Source organism: Geotrypetes seraphini, chromosome 1, assembly GCF_902459505.1.
Source record: "Geotrypetes seraphini chromosome 1, aGeoSer1.1, whole genome shotgun sequence".
Classification (NCBI taxonomy): domain Eukaryota; kingdom Metazoa; phylum Chordata; class Amphibia; order Gymnophiona; family Dermophiidae; genus Geotrypetes; species Geotrypetes seraphini.
In genome coordinates, this window is record NC_047084.1 from 375,372,561 (window position 1) to 375,393,038 (window position 20,478).

At 43.2% G+C, this 20,478-nt stretch overlaps 1 protein-coding gene across 1 annotated transcript in view; it reads left to right on the plus strand.

The window, feature by feature from the left end:
• Window positions 1-20,478, plus strand: part of PRAG1 (PEAK1 related, kinase-activating pseudokinase 1) — a 106,395-nt gene that overhangs the window by 66,727 nt on the left and 19,190 nt on the right. The window contains exon 4 of the mRNA XM_033915548.1: window positions 1,233-1,384. Within this exon, the coding sequence (XP_033771439.1) occupies window positions 1,233-1,384 (152 nt within the window). The remainder of the gene's footprint in view (window positions 1-1,232; window positions 1,385-20,478) is intronic.

A 20,478-nucleotide genomic window follows, 5' to 3' on the forward strand; every position in this document is an offset into this window, starting at 1 on the left:
TGTAGGGGTCGGCCAGGGGGGTCGCGGGTCGGCTGGGGAGGTGGTTGGAGGTTCTTGGGGGGGGGCGGTCGTTGGAGGGAGGGGGGTTTGCATCGAGGGCAGGAGGGCCTGGGATCCCTCCTGCCCGTAATGTAGTGCGGGGTGGGGATAGGGGGTCGCCGTGGCCAGGAGGGTTTGGGCTCCCTCCTGGCCCGATATTGTTGGGGAGTCGGCCGGGCAAGAGGGCTTGGGCTCCCTCTTGCTCCGATCGTGGATGCGGGTGCGGGTGGGAGCGCGTGCGAGCGGTTGTTCGGGGTGGGGGTGCGAGCAGTCCTGCTGGGGGGGGTGAATCGGGCGTCGGGCGGGGTGGGAACTATGTAAAAAAAATTTTGTATACCGCGCTCACGCGTATAACGTGCGAGGGGTATGCGCGGTAGGTAAAAACGCGTATAGCGCGCGTTATATGCGTGAAAATACGGTAAGCTCTGGAATTTGTTTCTGGAAGGTATGACAAGAGCAGCTTAGTATAACTGAGTTTAAAAAAGGTTTGGATAACTTTCTGGTGATTAAAGATTATGGAGGTAGATGCGGGAAAGACACTGCTTATCCCTGGTGGTAAGAAGCATGCAATCTTGCCACTTTTTCGGACTGTACCAGGCACCTATGACCCAGACTGGCCTCGATTTGAAGCAGGATCCAGGGCTAGATGGGCATTCAGTCTAACCCAGTAGGGCATTCCAAATGCTCTTATTAAGCAGGGTGATGTACAAAGCACTGGTTAAACTTTCTTCACTGATAGAGAGGGCTACAGCAGTTTCTTATATGTTTCAAATCTAATTTGATAAAATGTTAAGATCTCTAGGAAAAGAAAAAAAAAAAAAAACACCCTAGCTTTTCTATTGCTACTCGTGTTTTCTTGTAGAGCTTTTCAGCCTTTGCCAGCGCTGGATTTGTGTCTGGCTCCCAGGAAAATGCATTTTTGGTTTCTTTGAACCGCCTGTGCTTCTGTCACTGGAGGTTGAGAAGAATGCTGGGTTATAGCAGTGAGCAGAGGAATAGAAAATCTGCATTATTCATTTGTCAGTAATTAAATTTATGTTCAAGTGTTACAAAAAAAGGCTATTTATCTGTTCAGTCTGGAACAAGCAATGCAGACCTCCTTAGCTGGATCTTGCCTCTATTGTATTGTATTAGAAAAAGAGAAAGGATTTAGTTTGTGTTTTGTTTTGTTTTTTTTATTTTGTTGGTTTCAGGCATATCTTAAAGATGAACAAGAGCAGCTTAGAGTTGGAGAAATTCAGTCATGGCTCTACTGAAAGCCTGCCTTCACCTTCCAGAGCTCCCACTGTTCGCTTCATTGCTGGTTCCACAGACAGCCTGGCTTCAGACACGAGGACCGAGGGAGGTGAGAAACCTGTATTTCACTTTCAGATCTCTGGCATGGTTCACAACTAATCTACAGAGGTCTACATACAATGACTATAGTCCACTAGGGCTCAGAGCCAGACAAGTTTCTTATCATTTAACCAATGTTGTTACCATTTGACTTTCATGCTGTTGTACAAGCAATGACCTTGTCACGTCTGGACTACTGCAATGTCCTGTACCTGGTAATAACTAAGGGTTAGATTCACAAAGCAAACCGATCATGTACCAATCGGTTAGCGACCAAATTTCCCTCCGGCCCGATTCATTTACATCTCTGCCGACCATCCTCCAATCCGCGCATGCAAATGAGGGCAGCGGCATGCAAAATAGGCAGGGACCCGATTCCCAAACTGAAACCCTGCAGCAACAACTGGGCTGGCCGATCACTCCCAAGTGACTGCTGAGGACCAGTCGCTCAAGCCCTTTCCGGCTGCCCTGCCTTCTGCCGCCCTGCTTCTGCTCTGTCAGCCCCGATCTCCTGCTGCCCCGAACACCTCCTGCAGCCCTGACTCTCCTCCTTCCCTGATCGCCCGCCTGCCCCGACTCTCCCACCCTTCCCCACAGTGCAAGCCCCATGGTTTTAACCCGCGGGCTTAAGCGGGTTAAAACCACAGGCTCCAGTTAAAAAAAAAGAAAAAAAATCTATGCCAGCCCAGAGGTCCAGTAAAAGTTTTTTTTTAAAAAAAAGATCGCAGATCCGACGGGCATGTGCAGACCATCTACAGAAAAGCAATCCGTGCTGGCAGATGGGGGGCGTTCTTCCGATTGCCCCCATCTGCATATTTTACTTTGTTGAATTCGTCAGACTTGCCCGGATCAGGTCCGGATCGGGCCCAATCGGGTAGGTTGGTGAATCTGGCCCTAAGACCAGGTACAGGGCTTTACAGGTGGTACAGAATGCTGCGGCTAGATCAAGATATGAGCATATTACTCAAGTCCATATCTCCGAAAATTGCATTGGCTGCCAGTTGCATTCAGAATTCAATACAAAGCAGTTATGATACGTCACCAATTTTTATATGGTACGATCCCTGAATTTTTTAAAGGTTTGATGTCCGAGTATCAACCATTAAGGTCATTGCACTCTTAAATATGTGGAATAGCCTGGTTGGTCAAATCCGAAAATGTAGAGATAAGAACTCATTTAGGAAAATGCTGAAAGCACAATTATTTGTAGATGCATTTCTTTGAGAAATTGGTTTTACTTAGGGATTGAATCTGTTTGTTTTGATCTTACCTTGTTCTGAATTTTATAAAATTTTATGTGTGTAACTATTTGTGAACCGTTTTAGAATAAAACGGTATATAAATAAAAAAAAAAAAAAATTATACCGTGGAGTAGAATGGGGCTAGCAAGGATGATTCTGTCATTGGAATAAGTGAGACAGTCGCATCAGGCACTAATACCCCTTAAATCCCCCTGCAACAGCAGCCGTATTTATGTAATTCGGTTTCTATTCCCTTGTCTCCAAAGAGCTTAGAACAGGTTACAGGTTAAACATACAGTACATAGTATACACTTAACAGGTTCGGAATAACCTCCCTGCCCCGCTGCAGAACCTAGGCTCATTCCAATTAATTCGAAAGCATCTGAAAACTTGGCTTTTCTCCAAAACGTAAAGCTATCCATTTAAAATATAAAGCTAGCTATCCTCTTCATAACCTCTAATTTCTTATTATGTCCTTCCCTCATTTATTGAATTACCTGTAAACCATGCCGAGCTCTATCTTTATGGAGATAGATGCGGTATACAAACTTAAGGTTTAGTTTAGTTTATGATTTGCACTGGATTTGCATAACTTTTTATCATGAGACATACCAGGGGCCTTGATGTGCCCTGATGTTTGAAGCCTTTCTTAACAGTCTGCTTCCATGATCCCACTGGTCATCAAATTAATCTGGGACTTGATAATGTGAAGGGGTGGGGGGTTGGAGCACATGGAGCAATTGCCCTCATTCTTTACCCCTACCCCTTCACTATTTTTCCAAAGGCCCTGACTGCAGGAGCAGTGTCAGCCAGAGAAGTTTCTCTCAGCTGTAGAACAGTCTGTCATTGTGGTCCCCACGATTGAAGTGGTCACCACGATTGAAGAAGCAGGCCACAGAGTTTCGGTCAGTGTTGCGGCTGTTAAAGACTACTTGGTCTATGCTACTCCGTCTAGATGGGACAACTTGCTCAAGGAAAGACAGTGGAGGAGAAAGGAAGATGGAAAGGAGGGAGAGATGAAGGGAAAGAAAGGAATGTGAGGGAGAGGCAGGAATAGGGAAAGATATAAGGGGGGAAGGGTGGAGGGAGAGATGAGAGGACACTTATTAGTTTATTTAATAACATATACAGGTCATTTAACACAATTAGAAGCATGAGCTTTATTTGGAAACGGATTCTTTGGGTGGATCATTATCTAGAAGAATTTGTTCTCTCTATTTCTATGTCTTTGCCTTCCTCTATTAAGGTTAGACAAAGAATTGATCCCTCTTGGTTTTGGATGTGGCTCTTGAGTAAATAGATTTTGGAAATATTACAAATCGCCTAGACATATGGTATAGAGCAGCTCTCACTGCGGCCCAGCTCTTACTCCGCTCTCCTGCTCTTCCCTCCTAGTCTCACTTTTAAAAGCACCGCCGCCACCGCTTTCGAGGACCAACAAGCTAATTACGGCAGCCTGCAGAGTGAATCTAGCAGGCTGCTGTCAGTCTCTGCACACGTTTCCTCTGCTATGGTCCCGCCCCTGATGTCAGAGGAGGGGGCAGGACCACGGCAGAGGGAGCGTGCTTTGGAGGCCAACAGCAGCCTGCTAGGTTCACTCTGCAGGTTGCCGTAATTAGCTTAGCGGCGGATCGTGGAAGATGACCTCTCTCGCTGGATGCGGGAAGCAGCAGAGGTAAGGCCCTGCCCGTCGCGAGGGCCCAGCGGGATGCTGGATCTGGAGAGAGAGAGAGGCAGAAAGGGATCTTAAGGTGGGGTGTGAAAACAGGGAAAGACAGGGCAGATGCTAGACTAGAAGTGGTAGAGAGTGGAAACACCCTGAACTGAGGCGAGAGAGATGCCAGGCCCTGGGGAGGGGGAAGACAAAGAGAGTGAGAGAGATAGAAAGACCTGGATCATAGGTGAGAGGACTCAAAATGTTAGCAGAAGGAAGAGAGAGAGAGGGAGAAACCTGAAACAAAGGGGAAGCAGAAGAGAGAGGGGCAGATGTTGGACTTTGGGGTGTATAGAGGGAAGAGAGAGAGAGACTGTAGAGAGGTGGAAAGATTCTGGACCAGGGAGGGAGGGAGGAAGGTAGGAGAAAGAGAGAAGCAGAGAAAGACCTGGAAGACAGGAGAACAAATGCTGGGGGGGGGGGGGGGTTATAAGCAGAAGAAAGACAGGACCAAAGGGGAAAGACAGGAGGTAGATGATGGACTGTGGGAGGTAGAGACAGAGTGGGAGAGACCCTGAGGAAGAACAGAGAGATGGAAGATCATAACAGAGGAGGGAGAGAGAGGGAGACCTGGAGCAAAGGTGGTGGTAGGTACAAAGGAGAACTGACACTGGATCTGGGGAGGGTAACAGAGAGAAAACAGAGAGAGACCTGGACCAAAGGGGATGGGGCTGGATTGTGAAAGAAATGTTGGATGCACAGTCAGAAGGAAGTCCAACCAGAAACTAATTAAATCACCAGACAACAAAGGTAAGAAAAATGATTTTATTTTCAATTTAGTGATCGAAATGTGTCAGTTTTGAGAATTTATATCTGCTGTGTGTATTGTGTGTATATGAAAAATGAAAGGAAAAAGTTGCATTGCAATTAGTAAAGGGGGCAGAATCTGGGGCAGAGCTTGGGTGGGTTTAGGGCGGAGCTTGGGAGCTCTGTGATTGGGGGTACTTAACTTGAAGTATTTGAGAAACACTGCTGTAGGTAATCAGCCGCCGCCAGTGCCTCTCCTCTCCTGCCCTCTTCTCTGCTGGCACTCAGGGCCCGTCTGGAAGGCCTCTGTGCATGCGCAGATGTCAGTGTGATGATGTAACGCACGTGCGTGATGTCATCATGGCAACGTCCGTGCACTTCCGGGTGCCTTGAGCCGTGGCCATTACCTGCGGCCCTTGCTACATTTTCCGACTTCGTTTCGACCCCGGATCATTTTTTGAGTTGTGCAGGCCTGGTATAGAGTTATCTCTTTAAAGACTGATAAGATGGCTCCCTGGAAGGTTAAAATAAAAGTAATTAAGACATCAAGTACCGTGGTATAATAAAGATTTAGCAGAACTGAAAAAAATCCTGTTGTAAATTAGAATATATTTGGAGGCGATTTCATGATAGTGATATTAAATTACAATGGAAGTCCTGCGTTTAAAAGATATAAATTAGCAATTCAGTCAGCTAAATGAAAATTCTATGTCTTACAGATTAAGGATGATCATTAAAACTAAGAAATTTATTTTAAGTTTTTTTCCATTCATTAGCAGCCACTTCATTAGAAAGAGACAATCCATGAGCTTCATGTCCTTCAGCTGAAGACTTAACTCAATATTTTTCTGATTAAATCAAGAAAATATGATCCTCAATTCCTTCTAATCTAGAGACCATAAATCGGCCTTTCTTTTCATGTTGATTTTGAGCCAGTCCCTGGTGATAGATGTTGGCTGTCATTTCCACTGATTACATGTACTAAGGTTAAGTTGTTAAAAAAGTTGTCCAAATCTTCTTGCATTCTGGACAGTTGTCCTGCATATTTAATGGAAGATCCTTCAGCCTGTATAATACTCATATAATAGCATACAATCATTCTAAAATTGTTTTCTTCAAGATGGATATTTTCCTTCATCCTTACGAGGTATCATTTTGACTCTACTTATTAAAAATGTATCATTGGATTTAAGTTTTACATCAAGTTACAGGCTGATGTCAAATATACTAAACTAAACTAAACCTTAGGTTTGTATACCGCGCCATCTCCACAAGCGTAGAGCTCGGTACGGTTTACAGGGTTAGGTTGAAAAGGAGCTACAATGAAGGGTTATAGGAAAGGAGCTAGGAAGATAAAGAGGGACGGGGAACCAAAAAGCGGGAAGTGTTAGATTTTTGAAAAGAGCCAAGTTTTCAGTTGTTTGCATTTGCTCATTATAGGTTTCCGGGTCTCACTGCACCCTGTCAGATAGAAACTGATATTTCAACCACCATGCATTGGCTTTCTTCAGGGTATGCTGTGAGGTTTACAGTTTCTTTGTAAATAGTGGGTTAACTGACCTGATTGGGAACAGGGCAGTCTGCCAATTTGAATTTTGGCAGGAAAGTCAGTTGGTCAGAAATTTGAATTTTGTTGTGAAAGTCAGTTGGTCTCTTTTTCCATAGAAAAAGAGACTGCCCTGTTCCCAGTCAGGTCAGTGAACCCACTATTTACAAAGTCAAACTGCAGACTTCAGAGCATATCCTGAAGAAAGCCACAGCATGGTGGCTGAAACGTCGGTTTCTACCTGACAAAGAGACCCGGAAACCTGCAACAAAGCACAATGCCAGCTGCAGAAACCCTGAGAGAACATCTAACCCAGCTCCACAGGGAGAACATCTTTAAACCTACCAGTGATACTTCCACTCTACGGACTTTCACAACAAAATTCAAATTTCTGACCAACTGACTTTCCCGCCAAAATTCAAATTGGTGGACTGCCCTGTTCCCAATCAGGTCAGTGAACCCACTATTTCTAAAGTCACACTGCAGATTTCAGAGCATACCCTGAAGAAAGCCACAGCATGGTGGCTGAAACGGTTTCCACCTGACAAGTCGCAGCGAGACCCAGAAACCTGCAACAAGCACAATGCCAGCTGTGGAAACCCTGAGAGATCAAGTATACCATTTGATTGTGAAATTAATGGCGGCTTATATAGCAGAACCAATGGCATAGTAAGGGGAGGCATGGGAGATTTAGACTACCAAAGGCACTGTCTTGGCGGGGGCGCCAGCATCTGTCTTCCTCTTTGTCCCCCGTGTACCTCTTGAAATGTTTGCCAGCATGAGCATCATCTTCCACCTCCTTCTTGCACTGGCCTTGGCTCACTTTTGATGAGGATGTGATGTCCAGAAGGGAACTGAGGCCGATGTGAGAAGGAGGTGGAAAATGCTGCTTATGCCAGTGAACATTTCAAGAGGTACGCAGGGGGGTGTACTGAAGTGGCGGGAAAGAATAGGAGGGAGACACAGTGTGGCAATCCAGGCGCCACTGCCCCAAGCGCCTCCCTCCTTCACAATGCCACTAAGCGGAACTGTTTTTAGATTTCATTACTAAGAAAATTAGAGTCATGGGATAGGAGGCAATGTTTTGTTGTGGATTAGGAATTGGTTATTGGACAGAAAATAGTAGATTTAAATGGCCATTTGTCTAAATGGAGGAGGGTGACTAGTGGAGTGCCACAGGGATCTGTACTGGGACTAGTGCTATTTAACATCTGGAAATTAGAACGACATTTGAGTCCATAGTCTGTTATTGAGAGAGACATGGGGAAAGCCACTGCTTGTCCTGGATCGGTAGCATGGAATGTTGCTACTCATTGGGTTTTGGCCAGATACTAGTGACCTGGATTGGCCACCGTGAGAACTGGCAACTGGGCTTGATGGTCCATTGGTCTGACCCAGTAAGACTATTCTTATGTTCTTATGAAGATGTCACTTAACTGTTCAAAGTTGTTAAAAAAAAAAAACAATACACATGCAGACTGTGAAAACTTGTAGGAAGACCTTAAGACCAGGCATTCAAATGGCAGATGAAATTTAATGCAGACAAATGCAAAGCGATGCATATTGGGAAGAATAATTCCAAATCATAGTTACCAGATGCTAGGGTCCACCTTAGCAATCAGCACCCAAGAAAAAGATGTATGTCATCGTAGACAATACACTGAAATTACAAGTGAGATGATTAAATTTGCAGATGACACTAAACTGTTCAAAGTTGTTAAAATGCATGCAGACTGTGATCTTAGGAAATTGGAAGACTGGGCGTCCAAATGGCAGATGAAATTTAAGGTGGAGAAATGCAAAGTGATGCACATTGGGAAAAATAATACAAATCATAGTTAACCGGATGCTAGGGTCCACCTTGGAGGTCAGTGCTTAAGAAAAAGATCTGGGTGTCATCGTGGACACTACGCTGAAACCTCCCGATCCTTTTCAACATGTTCATAGGAGACCTGACTCAAGGGCTTAAAGACAAAATAACATTGTTCGCCGATGACGCCAAACTATGCAACATAGTAAAAGCACTTTGCCCGACAGTATGGCGCAAGACCTACTTCTATTGGAACACTGGTCCTCGACTTGGCAGCTAAGCTTCAATGCTAAAAAATGTAAGGTCATGCACCTTGTCAGCAGAAATCCGTGCAGAACCTACACACTAAATGGTGAGACCTTAGCGAGGACTAAAGCAGAGCATGATATGGGAGTGATCATTAGTGAAGACATGAAAACTGCCAATCAAGTGGAGAAGGTTTTATCCAAGGCTAGACAAATGATGGGTTGCATCCGCAGAAGTTTTGTCAGCCGGAAGCCCGAAGTCATAATGCCGTTGTACAGATCCATGGTGAGACCTCATCTGGAATATTGTGTACAGTTCTGAAAGCCACATTACCAAAAAAATGTGCGAAGAGTTGAGTCGGTTCAATGAATGGCCACCAGGATGGTCTCGAAGGCTCAAGGATCTCCCTTATGAGGAAAGGCTGAATAAATTGCAGCTATACTCACTCGAAGAACGTAGAGAGAGAGGAGACATGATTGAAATGTTTAAATATATCGCGGGCTGTATCGAGTTGGAAGATGATATCTTCTTTCTTAAAGGACCCTCGGCCACGAGAGGGCATCCGCTGAAAATCAGGGGCAGGAAAATTCATGGCAACACCAGGAAGTATTTCTTCACCGAAAGGGCGGTTGATCATTGGAATGAACTTCCACTGCAGGTGATTGAGGCCAGTAGCGTGCCAGATTTTAAAAGTAAATGGGATACGCATATAGGATCTCTAGGGGGGTAAAGTCAGGGGGGTGGGTCATTAGAGTGGGCAGACTTGATGGGCTGTGGCCCTTTACTGCTGTCATTTTTCTATGTTTCTAATGTGCACAGCGGCCAAGAAAGCAAACAAGATGCTAGGAATGATTAGAAAAGGGATGATAAATAAGACTAAGAATGTTATAATGCCTCTGTATCACACACTAGTGTGACCTCACCTTGAGTATTGTGCTCCGTTCTGGTCTCCTTATCTCAAAAAAGTTATAGTGGCACTAGAAAGGTTCAAAGAAGAGCGACCAAGATGATAAAGGGGATGGAACTCCTCTTGTATGAGGAAAGACTAAAGAGTTTAGGACTCTTCAGCTTGGAAAAGAGATGGCTGAGGGAAGATATGACAAAATCTTGAGTAATGTAGAACAGGTACAAGTGGATCGAAATTTTTTATTATTTTTTTTACTGCATAAGATTTACAAAGACTAGGGGACACTCATTTTCCCGTCCTGTCCTGGAGAGATCTTTTCCTGTCCCTGCCCCATTCCTACAAGGTCTGTCCTCATCTGCACAAGCCTCAAACACTTTAAAATCATAAGTGTTCAAGGCTTGTGTGGTTAAGGCAGAGCTTATAGGAATGGGGCAAGGACAGAGCCAGCAACAAAACTTGTGGGGACAGAGAAAAGTTTAAACCCAGGTCATTTTCTAATTGGGACCCCAAATGGAGTGACAAAACTCAAGTTTGGGGTCATGATCTGGGTGGGCTTTCCATAGATCAGTAATTCCCAAACCTAGTCCTGGGAACCACCAGCCAGTCAGGTTTTCAGAATATCAAGAATTAATATTCATGAGAGAGATTTGCATCCAGTGAAGGAAGTGCATGTGGATATTCTGAAAACCTGACTGGCTTGGGAGTCCCCCAGGACACGTTTGGAAATCTCTGGCATCTGGGGGGTCACATCGTAGGATCCAGCTGTGTGGGTGCAAGTCAGGTAAACGTTATAAGATGATGGAGACTGTTTAAATGGTAACAAGTTGAGTGAAGATATTTTTTATACTTGTAGAAAACTTTTCCATTCTGGTTTGTTTGTTTTTTGGCTTTGCTCTGCAAGGACTATCTAATAATAAAACCCAAAGCGCGCATGCGCACTCCCACCTGCGTGTTCCATTTTCCGTGAGCTGTAGAGCCCTACTCCCTCCCTCCCCTACTGTAACTTCGCCGCCATCATGGCCCCCTCCCCCCTTCCCGGCGCACATGAGAATCTCTCTCTCTCCCCCGAGGCAGATGTCGGCTGCGGCGGCCAAGTCCGGAGCCAGTGTAGATGGCTGAAGCCTGGCTGGAGGAGGACAAGGAGGAGCTGCAAGAGCTCCGCAGAGGCAGGAGGCGATGGATTCGGGGGAGGGAGTGGGAGAAGGGAGAGATGTTGGACTCGAGTGAGGAAAGGAGAGACAGAGACAGATGGATGAGAAGGACAGAGGGGCTACTAGGGGGACCAGAAGAGATGGTAGGGGCTAGGGAGAGATAGACTTCAGGGAGTGTGGAGGGGGCAGGAGAGAGAGATGGTCTTGGGGAAGGACAGAGGGGGACAGGAAAGGGAAAGATGGCAAAAGGGGTGAAACAGGGTCAGAGAGAGATGGTAGAGGGTGTGAAAGGAGGAAAGGGAGAGATGGAAATGGTAGGACCACTGCTGCTTTGGGGCACTGAGAGAGGAAAGGTTGGTACTTCAGGACTGCTGCTGCCGCCTCGGGTAAGTAAAGACCCTGTCAGGTGATAAATGCAATGGAGGATCTATGAGGGCCAAAAGGGTACAAAGGAAATGGTGAAAGGTGAAGTGGTGGGACTGGGATCAGTGGGAGGCAGGGTCCGGGCATGATAGAGGCAGGGCATGGATGGGGTCAGAGTCAGGGTCAAGGTATAGGTGGGGCTATTCTAGCACCCGTTACTGTAATGAATGTAACGGGCTAAAACACTAGTTATTATTATATTATTATTATCTTTAATTCTATTGATACTCCTCCGTATCCAGCTTCACTGCACACCCCGCTTTTCTGTAGCCCTCCTTTGGGCTCTGTACTGTACTACATAGGTTTCTAGCTCAGGGGTGAAGGCGGTGCTGATACCATCAAGGCTGCTTCCTGTGCAGTTAGTTGGCACACTGTAGCATTTGGCTTCTTGCCCTCTGGGAGAGATGAGTGTAATTTAAGAAGCATTCCTAAATCCACCCAGACAAAAGAGCAGTAATGGGAGCTGAGAACCGAAACTTGGCTGCATAATTAGGTGCATGCTACTGAATCCTAGGTTTTTTGATATATCAAGTTACAAGGAGGTTTTTTTATGATTAAAGATATCCCATTCAATTGGCAGGTATCGATTGCCTTAAAATGTTTGGACGGAGTCTGAGGTCTTTTTTTTTTTTCCTCAATTGGATGTTTTCAGTCAGCATATGTGCTATTGATACATTGAAACACAGCTATATTCAATTTAAATATTTTTGGCTGTAGTCGCATTACTATTTTATTGAACATACTTTTTGAAATTATCACTTCACTTTTTGTTGTGAGTTTTTAGGAATGACATCTAAACCCCCACCCCCTACCCAGGCGCCCTTGTCTAATATTGTATAGGGGTCCTAACGCTGGTAGACTTGTCGCCCAGTTCTTTTAAAATACAGAGCAATTTAAAGGTGACAAATGTAATAGTTCTGGGTGACTTCACTTCTCCTTTGGAAGTCGATTGCATTACCCAAGTGGTTGGTTTTCACGGAATAATGGCTGAGCTGCCGTTTACTCTGACAGAGCGCTCAATCTTACCCACTCTGTATTATCCCCACCCCCCATTTTGATTAGGGTTTTAACTACTTTTTTGTTCAGGTTCCCCCCTCCGCACACAAACCTTTTGGTTAGGATTGTAACTATTACTCTGTGCAGGTTTTACTCCCTCCCCTCCCCCCTTCCTTTTTGGTCAGTGTTGTAACTGCCGCTTAATGCAGATCACCCACCTCTAAGCTTTTTCTAGAATGAAAGCTATTTACGTTTTGCTTTGAATGGTAATAGAGATCCTCTGTGTGTGTTCCATCCATTTTGGAATTTTGCCACGATTGTCCCCATCACGGGCATTCCAAACATCCTTCACCTTCTCCATGAAGAAATATTTCCTAATGTTGCTTTTAAAAGTTTCATTACAATTTGTTTCATGTTCCCCGGTTCTACATTTTCCCCATCTTTGGAAAATGTTTATTTGATCATGAATGCCTTTAAAACATTTTAAAACATCTGTAACATCTCTCCTGTCACGCCTTTCCTCTACAGTATTCTTATTCAGGTCTTAAAGGTTTTGTTTATTTTTATATGTCTTCTGGCACAGACTGTACATTATTTTGCAGATTTTTCTTTCAACCGCTTCGTCTTTTTACATCTTTAGTGACATACAGCCTGTATAAAAACAGCTGAGACGTTATTAAGGGAGAAAATTTGGAAAACATGTTTATGCAGTTATATGAGAAGTCTTTTATACTTGAATTATGGAAAAATTGTCCTCAATGACTTGAATTATGGAAAAATGTTGTTCTCAATGACTTGATTCTTTAAATTTTTTTTTAATTCTTTATTCATTTTTCATCAATTCTTTATTCAAGTGCATCAAAAAGTATCAACCATTTAAACTTAAATATATCACTTGAAATTCTACAATTCTTCATATTAAATAGAATTATCCCTTTCCCTCCCATCCTTTCAACATCTCATAACGCTTATACCATATGATAAAACCCCCCTCCCCCCACCCCATTCTTACATTTGTACAAATCAGGGGAAATAATACTTATTCATTGCAATAATTTGTTAATGGCCCCCACTCATCTTGAAAGTTATTAAAATTTCCTTTCTGAATAGCTAATGTTCTTTCCATTTTATAAATATGGCACACTGAATTCCACCAAAAACTGTAGTTTAATCTATTCCAATTTTTCCAATTGCATGTAATTTGTTGTATAGCAACTCCTGTTAAAATAAGTAAGAGTTTATTATTTTTGGAAGATATTCTGTTGTTTTAAAAATAAGTGTTTTCTTCCTTTTTATTGGATGGTTGAGGCCATTAACGTTTAACAAAAATAATTTAAGACTTCAGCAGAAAAACAATTGAGGCTATATGCACGTAAGTGAATGCACATAAGTTTATCCAGATTTTGGTGCCTAACTTTCACAGCATTGCCTTTTGGGACTGGATTCTATATATTGCACATAAAAAATCAGTGTCAAAAAGCCGCCTGTGCGCTATTATATAAACTTTGCCATTTACAGAATAGCGCTTATGCCTAGGAGCCGTGACTGTGCCAGTGAAAATGTGGTACAGAACCTCACACCTAAAATTAGGTGCGGATACCGCTTGTTCTATCGTTTATGCATGTAAATTTGAGGCCTGTCCCTGATCTGCCCATGACCCCCCTCCCCCATTTCTTTGCCCCCACCTTTTTAATGCCACACCCAAATTTTGGGTGATCACACTTAAATTAAAACTAATCGATGCTAATAATTAAGAAGGCAATTATCAGTAGGAATTGGCTCGTTATTCAATTAAATTGCTTGTGCATATTGGGAAAATTTGTGCATGCAACCCAAAGCACCATTATAGAATTTGGGAATTAGTGTGTAAGTGGGAGTCAACCCTCCTTCCATGCTCCTACTCTTTGTATGCCCCGTGCAGTTCTTAGGATGGTTACACCTGTCCTGCATTTTCTTGCATTTACATATGTAAAGGAACACATACCTGCAGGTGCAATAGCTTTAGAATTGCCCGTAACGATTTCTGTATTAATTTGTGCTGTAGTATTGTGCATTAAAGTGCCAGACTGAGTCCCTCCTATTCCCTGTCTCATTCCACATGTGTCAGTTAAGGCAGGAGTTAGCGAGCCCTAAGAGTCCAGCTACAGCATTAACTGTTAGCATGGGCCAGCTTGCACCGAGTTTTCATCTTAACTGCTTAATGCGCTATGGTAAAAAGGCCCTTAAATAACTTGCAGTGTTTGATTAGTCACCTGCTTTAAGATTGTTCCTTCCCCGAGCATCCTGTTTTATTTTCTTTCTGTCATGCTTTTGTCTTTAAATGAGAGGGTTTTGGGGGTTTTTTCTTGCAAACTCTGGTCCAGCTCTTTCATTCATTTTTTTCACTGGGTTAAAGTCAAGTCTGTAATCAGTTCTGACTCATCTTCCTGATCAACTGTATTGCCATAAGAATAACAATCCAAGAGCAGGGATGAGTCGGGGATGCCAGAGCCACATTCTGCTTGCTTACATTCTCCCTGGCAGGTTTTACTTCTCTATGCAGATTGAAGGAGTCCTAAGAGCCTCTGAATGTTTAGATTCTTCACTAGTAAGACGTCGGCATGGTTTTATTAACCCCAGTACACTTGAACTCATTTAGGGAGGAGGCAGGGTCTCTGTCCTTAGAGCTGTGTTGTGATTTCACTATGTAACAAAATTATTAATATTATTTTGTTCCTGGGTAACATGTTCTTTCTTATAGAAGAGAACCTAAACTGCGTAGTAGATGAGCAGGAAAATAAGTGTCTATTAAATGTTGGACATGCTCCTTGATGCCAGCAACGATGAATCTCTTGCAGTAACAGTAAGATGCTTGAGCAGCTGGACACATGATAGAGGGGCGTTGCAGATGGTAGGAGTCTGAACTAGGGCAGTGTTCTTCAACCACCGGTCTGTAGAAGGTGTGTGTGTGTGTGTGTCCAACAACCCCCCCCCCCCCTTGCACCCTCGCTTGTGATTGCGGCTACCAGAAAAAAAAAAAAGCCCAAACCTGCAACTCCCCCGTTAGACCCTTTGCGCCTCCTGGGGCAGGCCTACCAACTTTTTAGAAGTGTTCATAGGACGAAGAGGCAACGTCGTCGTACGCAGCGCTGAAGTTCACTGATCCTTCTCCCCGCCAAGTTCCCCCTTCCGACGTAACTTCTGTTTTTTGCCATACAGTATGTTTTACTCCTTGGGATCTAGCTGGGACTGTTGGAAACAGGATACTGGGCTTGATGGACCTTCGGTCTGTCCCAGTATGGCAATTCTTATGTTCCATGAGATGTGGTGGTTTTATTTTGTTGTAAAGTGCCCTGTGATGGTCACAAGAAGGGCAGTATATTATATTTAAAATAAACCATAAATATTTATACCTTCTCCAAAGCATGTGCAATTGTGTGCTTGTATATACTAATAAAAATAAGTACATATATTATAAAATGCGCACATGTGAGGTCTGACAATTAAGCTTGAGAACTTGCACTCCATGCACTTACGTTGGCAGCACTGTACAAACAATTCGGTAACATTTCGTAACCTTGGTATATCAGTGTCTCACAGCTGTGTTCGTGTCAACGTGTGGCGGTGTGTTGCTGAGTGGCGTTCATTAGCGTTGCGTGTTGTTGTGTACCATTGCAAGATTGTTGGAGCTTAGATTAGAGCAATGAACAAACATTACATTTTTTTGTTAAAGTTGGCTAGAATGGGAGTGAAATCGGGGGCATGTTAGTCAAAGTTTTGGGGGGGATAATGCCATGAAGAAAACAGCAGTGTAGAAATGGATTAAATGTTTTTCTGAGGGGGAGAGAAAGCGTCACTGATGAAGAAATGTCAGGGTGGCCAGTAACGAGCAGAACTGATGAAGACACTGTAAAAATATGGCGAATTGTGTGTCAAAATCGTCTGCTGACTGTGAGAACATAGCAGACCGAGTAAGCATCTATAGAGAAAATCTTAACCGAAAATCTTGGCATGAGAAGAGTGTGTGCGAAAATGGTCCCGAAGGAGCTCACTGATGAGTTGAAGCTTGCCAAGACCTTTTGGAGATACAACAAAAAACAGTAGAAAGTCTAATAGACCTTTTGGAGAGGCAAGACAATGCTTTGGGCCATGTTATCACCGGTGATGAAACACGGGTGTACTGATACGACCCTGAAACAAAGTGTCAAAGTAAACAGTGGAAGTTGGCCAATTCTCCACAACCGAAAAAGTTTTGCCAGTCCAAAATAAGAGTCAAAACGATGTTGCTAACCTTTTTTAATGTCAATGTGGTTATTCATTATGAATTTGTACCAACTGGATAAACAGTTAACCAAGTTTATTGTTTTGAAGTGCTAAAGAGTTAGACGAAAATGACCTCAACTTTTTGCCATCACGACAATGCACCAGCTCACACGGCACTGTCTGTGATGGAGTTTTCAGCCAGAAAACAAATAACTGTACTGGAACATCTCCCTACTCACCTGATCTGGCCCCCCAATGAGTTTTTTTTTCTTTACTCAAAGATAAAGGAAATATTGAAAGGAAGACATTTTGATGACACTCAGGATATCAAGGTTAATACAACGACAGCTCTGATGGGCATTCCAGAAAAAGTTCCAAAATTGCTTTGAAGGGATGACCATAGTGATATTCAGCAATTAGGTATGTAGCACTTTTTCTAGGATGAGTTCACAGACTTAATTGTCGGACCTTGTAAGTGCTACTCCTGCCCTCCTCTGCCTCTTCTCTACCCTGAAGAACACCTGTAAGTATATCAGGAGAAAAAAAAGAGGTGCTGTGAATGTGTACATCTATTTTTTATGCATGAATATCCTCCTCCTCCTCCTGGGAAATTTTTGAGAGTCAACTTATGTGTAAAATACCTTTCTACACACTCGTACTTGAGTAGCTTCTAATTTTACCCTCTTAGGGATTTGTTTCTATCTTGCTTTTCAGCTCGCCTATTATATCTCACTGAATATGAAAACACAGCTGGGCATTGATCATATCTTCCTGTATAGTATTATAACATTCTTGCGTCATTTCGATGTACACACAGCTCTGTCCTTGAGATCTTGGCAAAGTCAGGATATTTGAGAGTGTGTAGAAAACCAGCAATTGTGACTACTCTTCATACATAAAAAAAATAATAGGCTGGTAAAGCCCTGACTCGGGAGGGCCTGTAATTCAGTGAATGGAAGACGCAAGTTTTCACAGTCTGTCTTCTCTCCCCTCCCCTTCCCCTTCTGGCCCACTCTGCACTCTTTCTTTTTCTCCCACAGACAAGAACTTGTTGACAGAAACATTGTAAAAGCTTTAGGGCATTGATGTATGTCAGTCTAGCTCCTTTGTTGACTCAGGGTTAGTATGTAGACATTAAAGATTAGAATTACAATGTTTAACAAAACCACTTAGCTAACTGCACCCCACTCCCTACCTACTCCATTGTGCTGAGTGTAACAAGTTACCCCTGCCATGCTGCCATCATTGTTTTCCCACTGCTTGACGGCGTTTTTTAATGAACAAGCGGATTTTGGTTTTGAAGGCACCTCTTACAACATCTAAGATCTGTGATTTTAAATGTACTGTAGCTATTTGCTCAAACTTTTTTTTTTTTTTTGAGGGGGAGGGATGTTCTACATACATCAGGGGATCACAGTATCGGTCCTCCAAGTCTGCAACCCAAGTCTGGTTTTCAGGAAATGAATATTCATGAGAGATACCAAGTGGTCGGGGGTGTCCTGAAGACTGGGTTGAGAACCTGTTTCTTTAACACTGTCCTTTCAGGGCTTTAAGGCGACCACTAACAAGGTTTGGTAGCTGCACTCTGAAGGTATCTGAAAAATTTGTTGCGAGAACTCGTTATTACAGAAATTTTACCTGTTGCCACAGCCAAAAATCTCTCTTACTTCTCCCCACCCCTATAGTGCTCTGCAGTGGCTACCTTAACTTGAAGATTCCCCCATGGAGGGCTTTATCGCTTCATAATTCTTGCTTTCTCATTGTGTACTTCGCACAAGTCAGTGATAGGGTGTGCAGGAGAATTCACAAATTGATAGGAATCTGACAGTGTCTGCTGTGGTTCTAGAATTGTGACCATATGAGAAAAGGTGACACAGGGAGCAGATCCAAAATAACTGGAGAATAACTGGCTTTATTTTTTCCTCCCCATGGATACATAAGCAATCTGGAAAAGTTACATGTTTGAACTTCAGTAACTTTATTATTTTTTTTTTTTCTTTAATATAAAAGGATAGGATTTGGATTGTTGCTGTATTATAAATAGTTTGCTCTAACAGAATTCAATAAAAACCTCATTTTATATTTATGGTGTCATTAGTCACATTTCACATAGGCTCCTAAAATGGGATTTGAACCGCTGGAGTACACTAGGTGAATCGTCAGACTTGTGCCTTCTGCCCCTCCCACCACCCACCCCCAATTACCTGTGACGTTCCTAGGCTGATCTCCCAAGGCCCAAATGTTATGATTGCTCCAGTATTATTCCGCGCCCCCTCCAAAAAAAAAAAAAAAACAACCTGGAATGATCTTCTATAAATGCATAATTAGACATTGGGCAGGTAAAAACACGGTATGGTTCTGAATTTGTGTGACTCTCAGGATCAGGGTTTTTTGTTTTTTTTTACTGCAGTTCCTCGTTGCTGCACTCTTTTCCCTCCTCCCTAGGCAACTGTCTTGTTTGCCTGATGGTTAAAGTCAGCCCAGCTTGAAGTATCTCTAACAGTAGAACCAGTCTCTCAGCCATCCAATCCCACATCAAGTTTCTTTGTGTGCTTTGTGCTTGTACTTGTGTGCTTTGGTGCTGCCGCTTGGCACTGAACAGCTTTCTGAATGGCTCCCGCAAATTCTCACCGCCATTCAGAAAGCCGCTCAGCACCAAGCCAGAACTCGCAGCAGCGAGAAACCAACCTGGTTAGCAGCGGGGCAGGAGTGCAGAAAGCTCGTTCCGGCCCACTACATCTCTGGACCACCAGGGAATCCAGCGGTAAAGGAGGTACGATGGACAGAGCCTGGAAGGGAGAGAAGGAAGGGGCTATGTGCAGTGCCTGGCAGGAGATGGATGGAAGGGGCTGGGTGTAGAGCCTGATAGGGGAGCGAGGGGCGCTGGATGCAGATCCTGGCAGGGCTGGGCACTTGAATATTAAGCTGCCCAACTTATATTAGAGTCAACCATTTGTCCTCCTTTTGGGGGGAAAAATGGGGGTCTCAACTTGTATTCAGATCGATTTATATTCAAGTATATACGGTACTTGCCTTCATCGGACCTATAACCCCAGGAACCCATATGTATAATCCAGGATAAAATTAATTTGTATACCGCAAAACCTTGCAGATCCTTGTGGTTAACATCAACAACGAACTTTGAAATAAACTATACACGAACTTATCAAATAATGTTACAAGAATTTTGCATATAAGTTTTTAGCAATTTCCTTAAGTTCACATAGGATATGAAAACGGAAGATAACCGGCAAAGGTGGGATTCCCAAATAGCAGCTTGATACAAAAGCATTTGATTGTGGTATCTTTTATAATGACATCCTCTAACCAATGAAAAATCGTGTAACCTTGGTATGCATGAGGAATGTCTAAAACTTGAAAAGTTAAAACGATCAACTTGATGTTACCAAACAGGACCTTACAGGATGGGAACTGCACTACAAATAATCCTTACAGTGGCTAGCATCTGATTGGTTCATGCAGTTGTGTGACATCTTTTGTAACATCATAGCTATCAGATCAATCCTATCCAATGATGAAGTATAAAGTAGCCAAATGACTCCATTTCTAAATGATATACCCTCAGCTTATTCGGGGGATAATTTGTTTGGTGTTATGGGAAAGCACTTTTTTATGAGCACTATTTGGTGTCATATCCCCTGAAGAAGCCACAGCAAAACAGTAGACTTCCATCGGGATTTATGGCTGTTAAGATATGTGGACAACACTGGAAACAACACAATGGATCAAGTCCTCAGTATAATAAGGCAAACGTATAGCAGGACTTTTTTTTATATATAATTGTAATCAAACAATACCCTTCAGAAAACTCCTTTGCTCTCAGATGCCTACTCTGATATAACCCTACTCCTAAGCTCGATGAAAGATACCATCCCCTAGCTTACACTGGTTTATATCAGAGTAGGCATCTGAGAGCAAAGGAGTTTTCTGAAGGGTATTGTTTGATTACAATTATATATATAAAAAAGTCCTGCTATACTTTTGCCTTATTAAGATATGCGTTCATTAATATAAACATATATTGAAGGATTTGGCATGTGGAGTATTTAACATTTACATA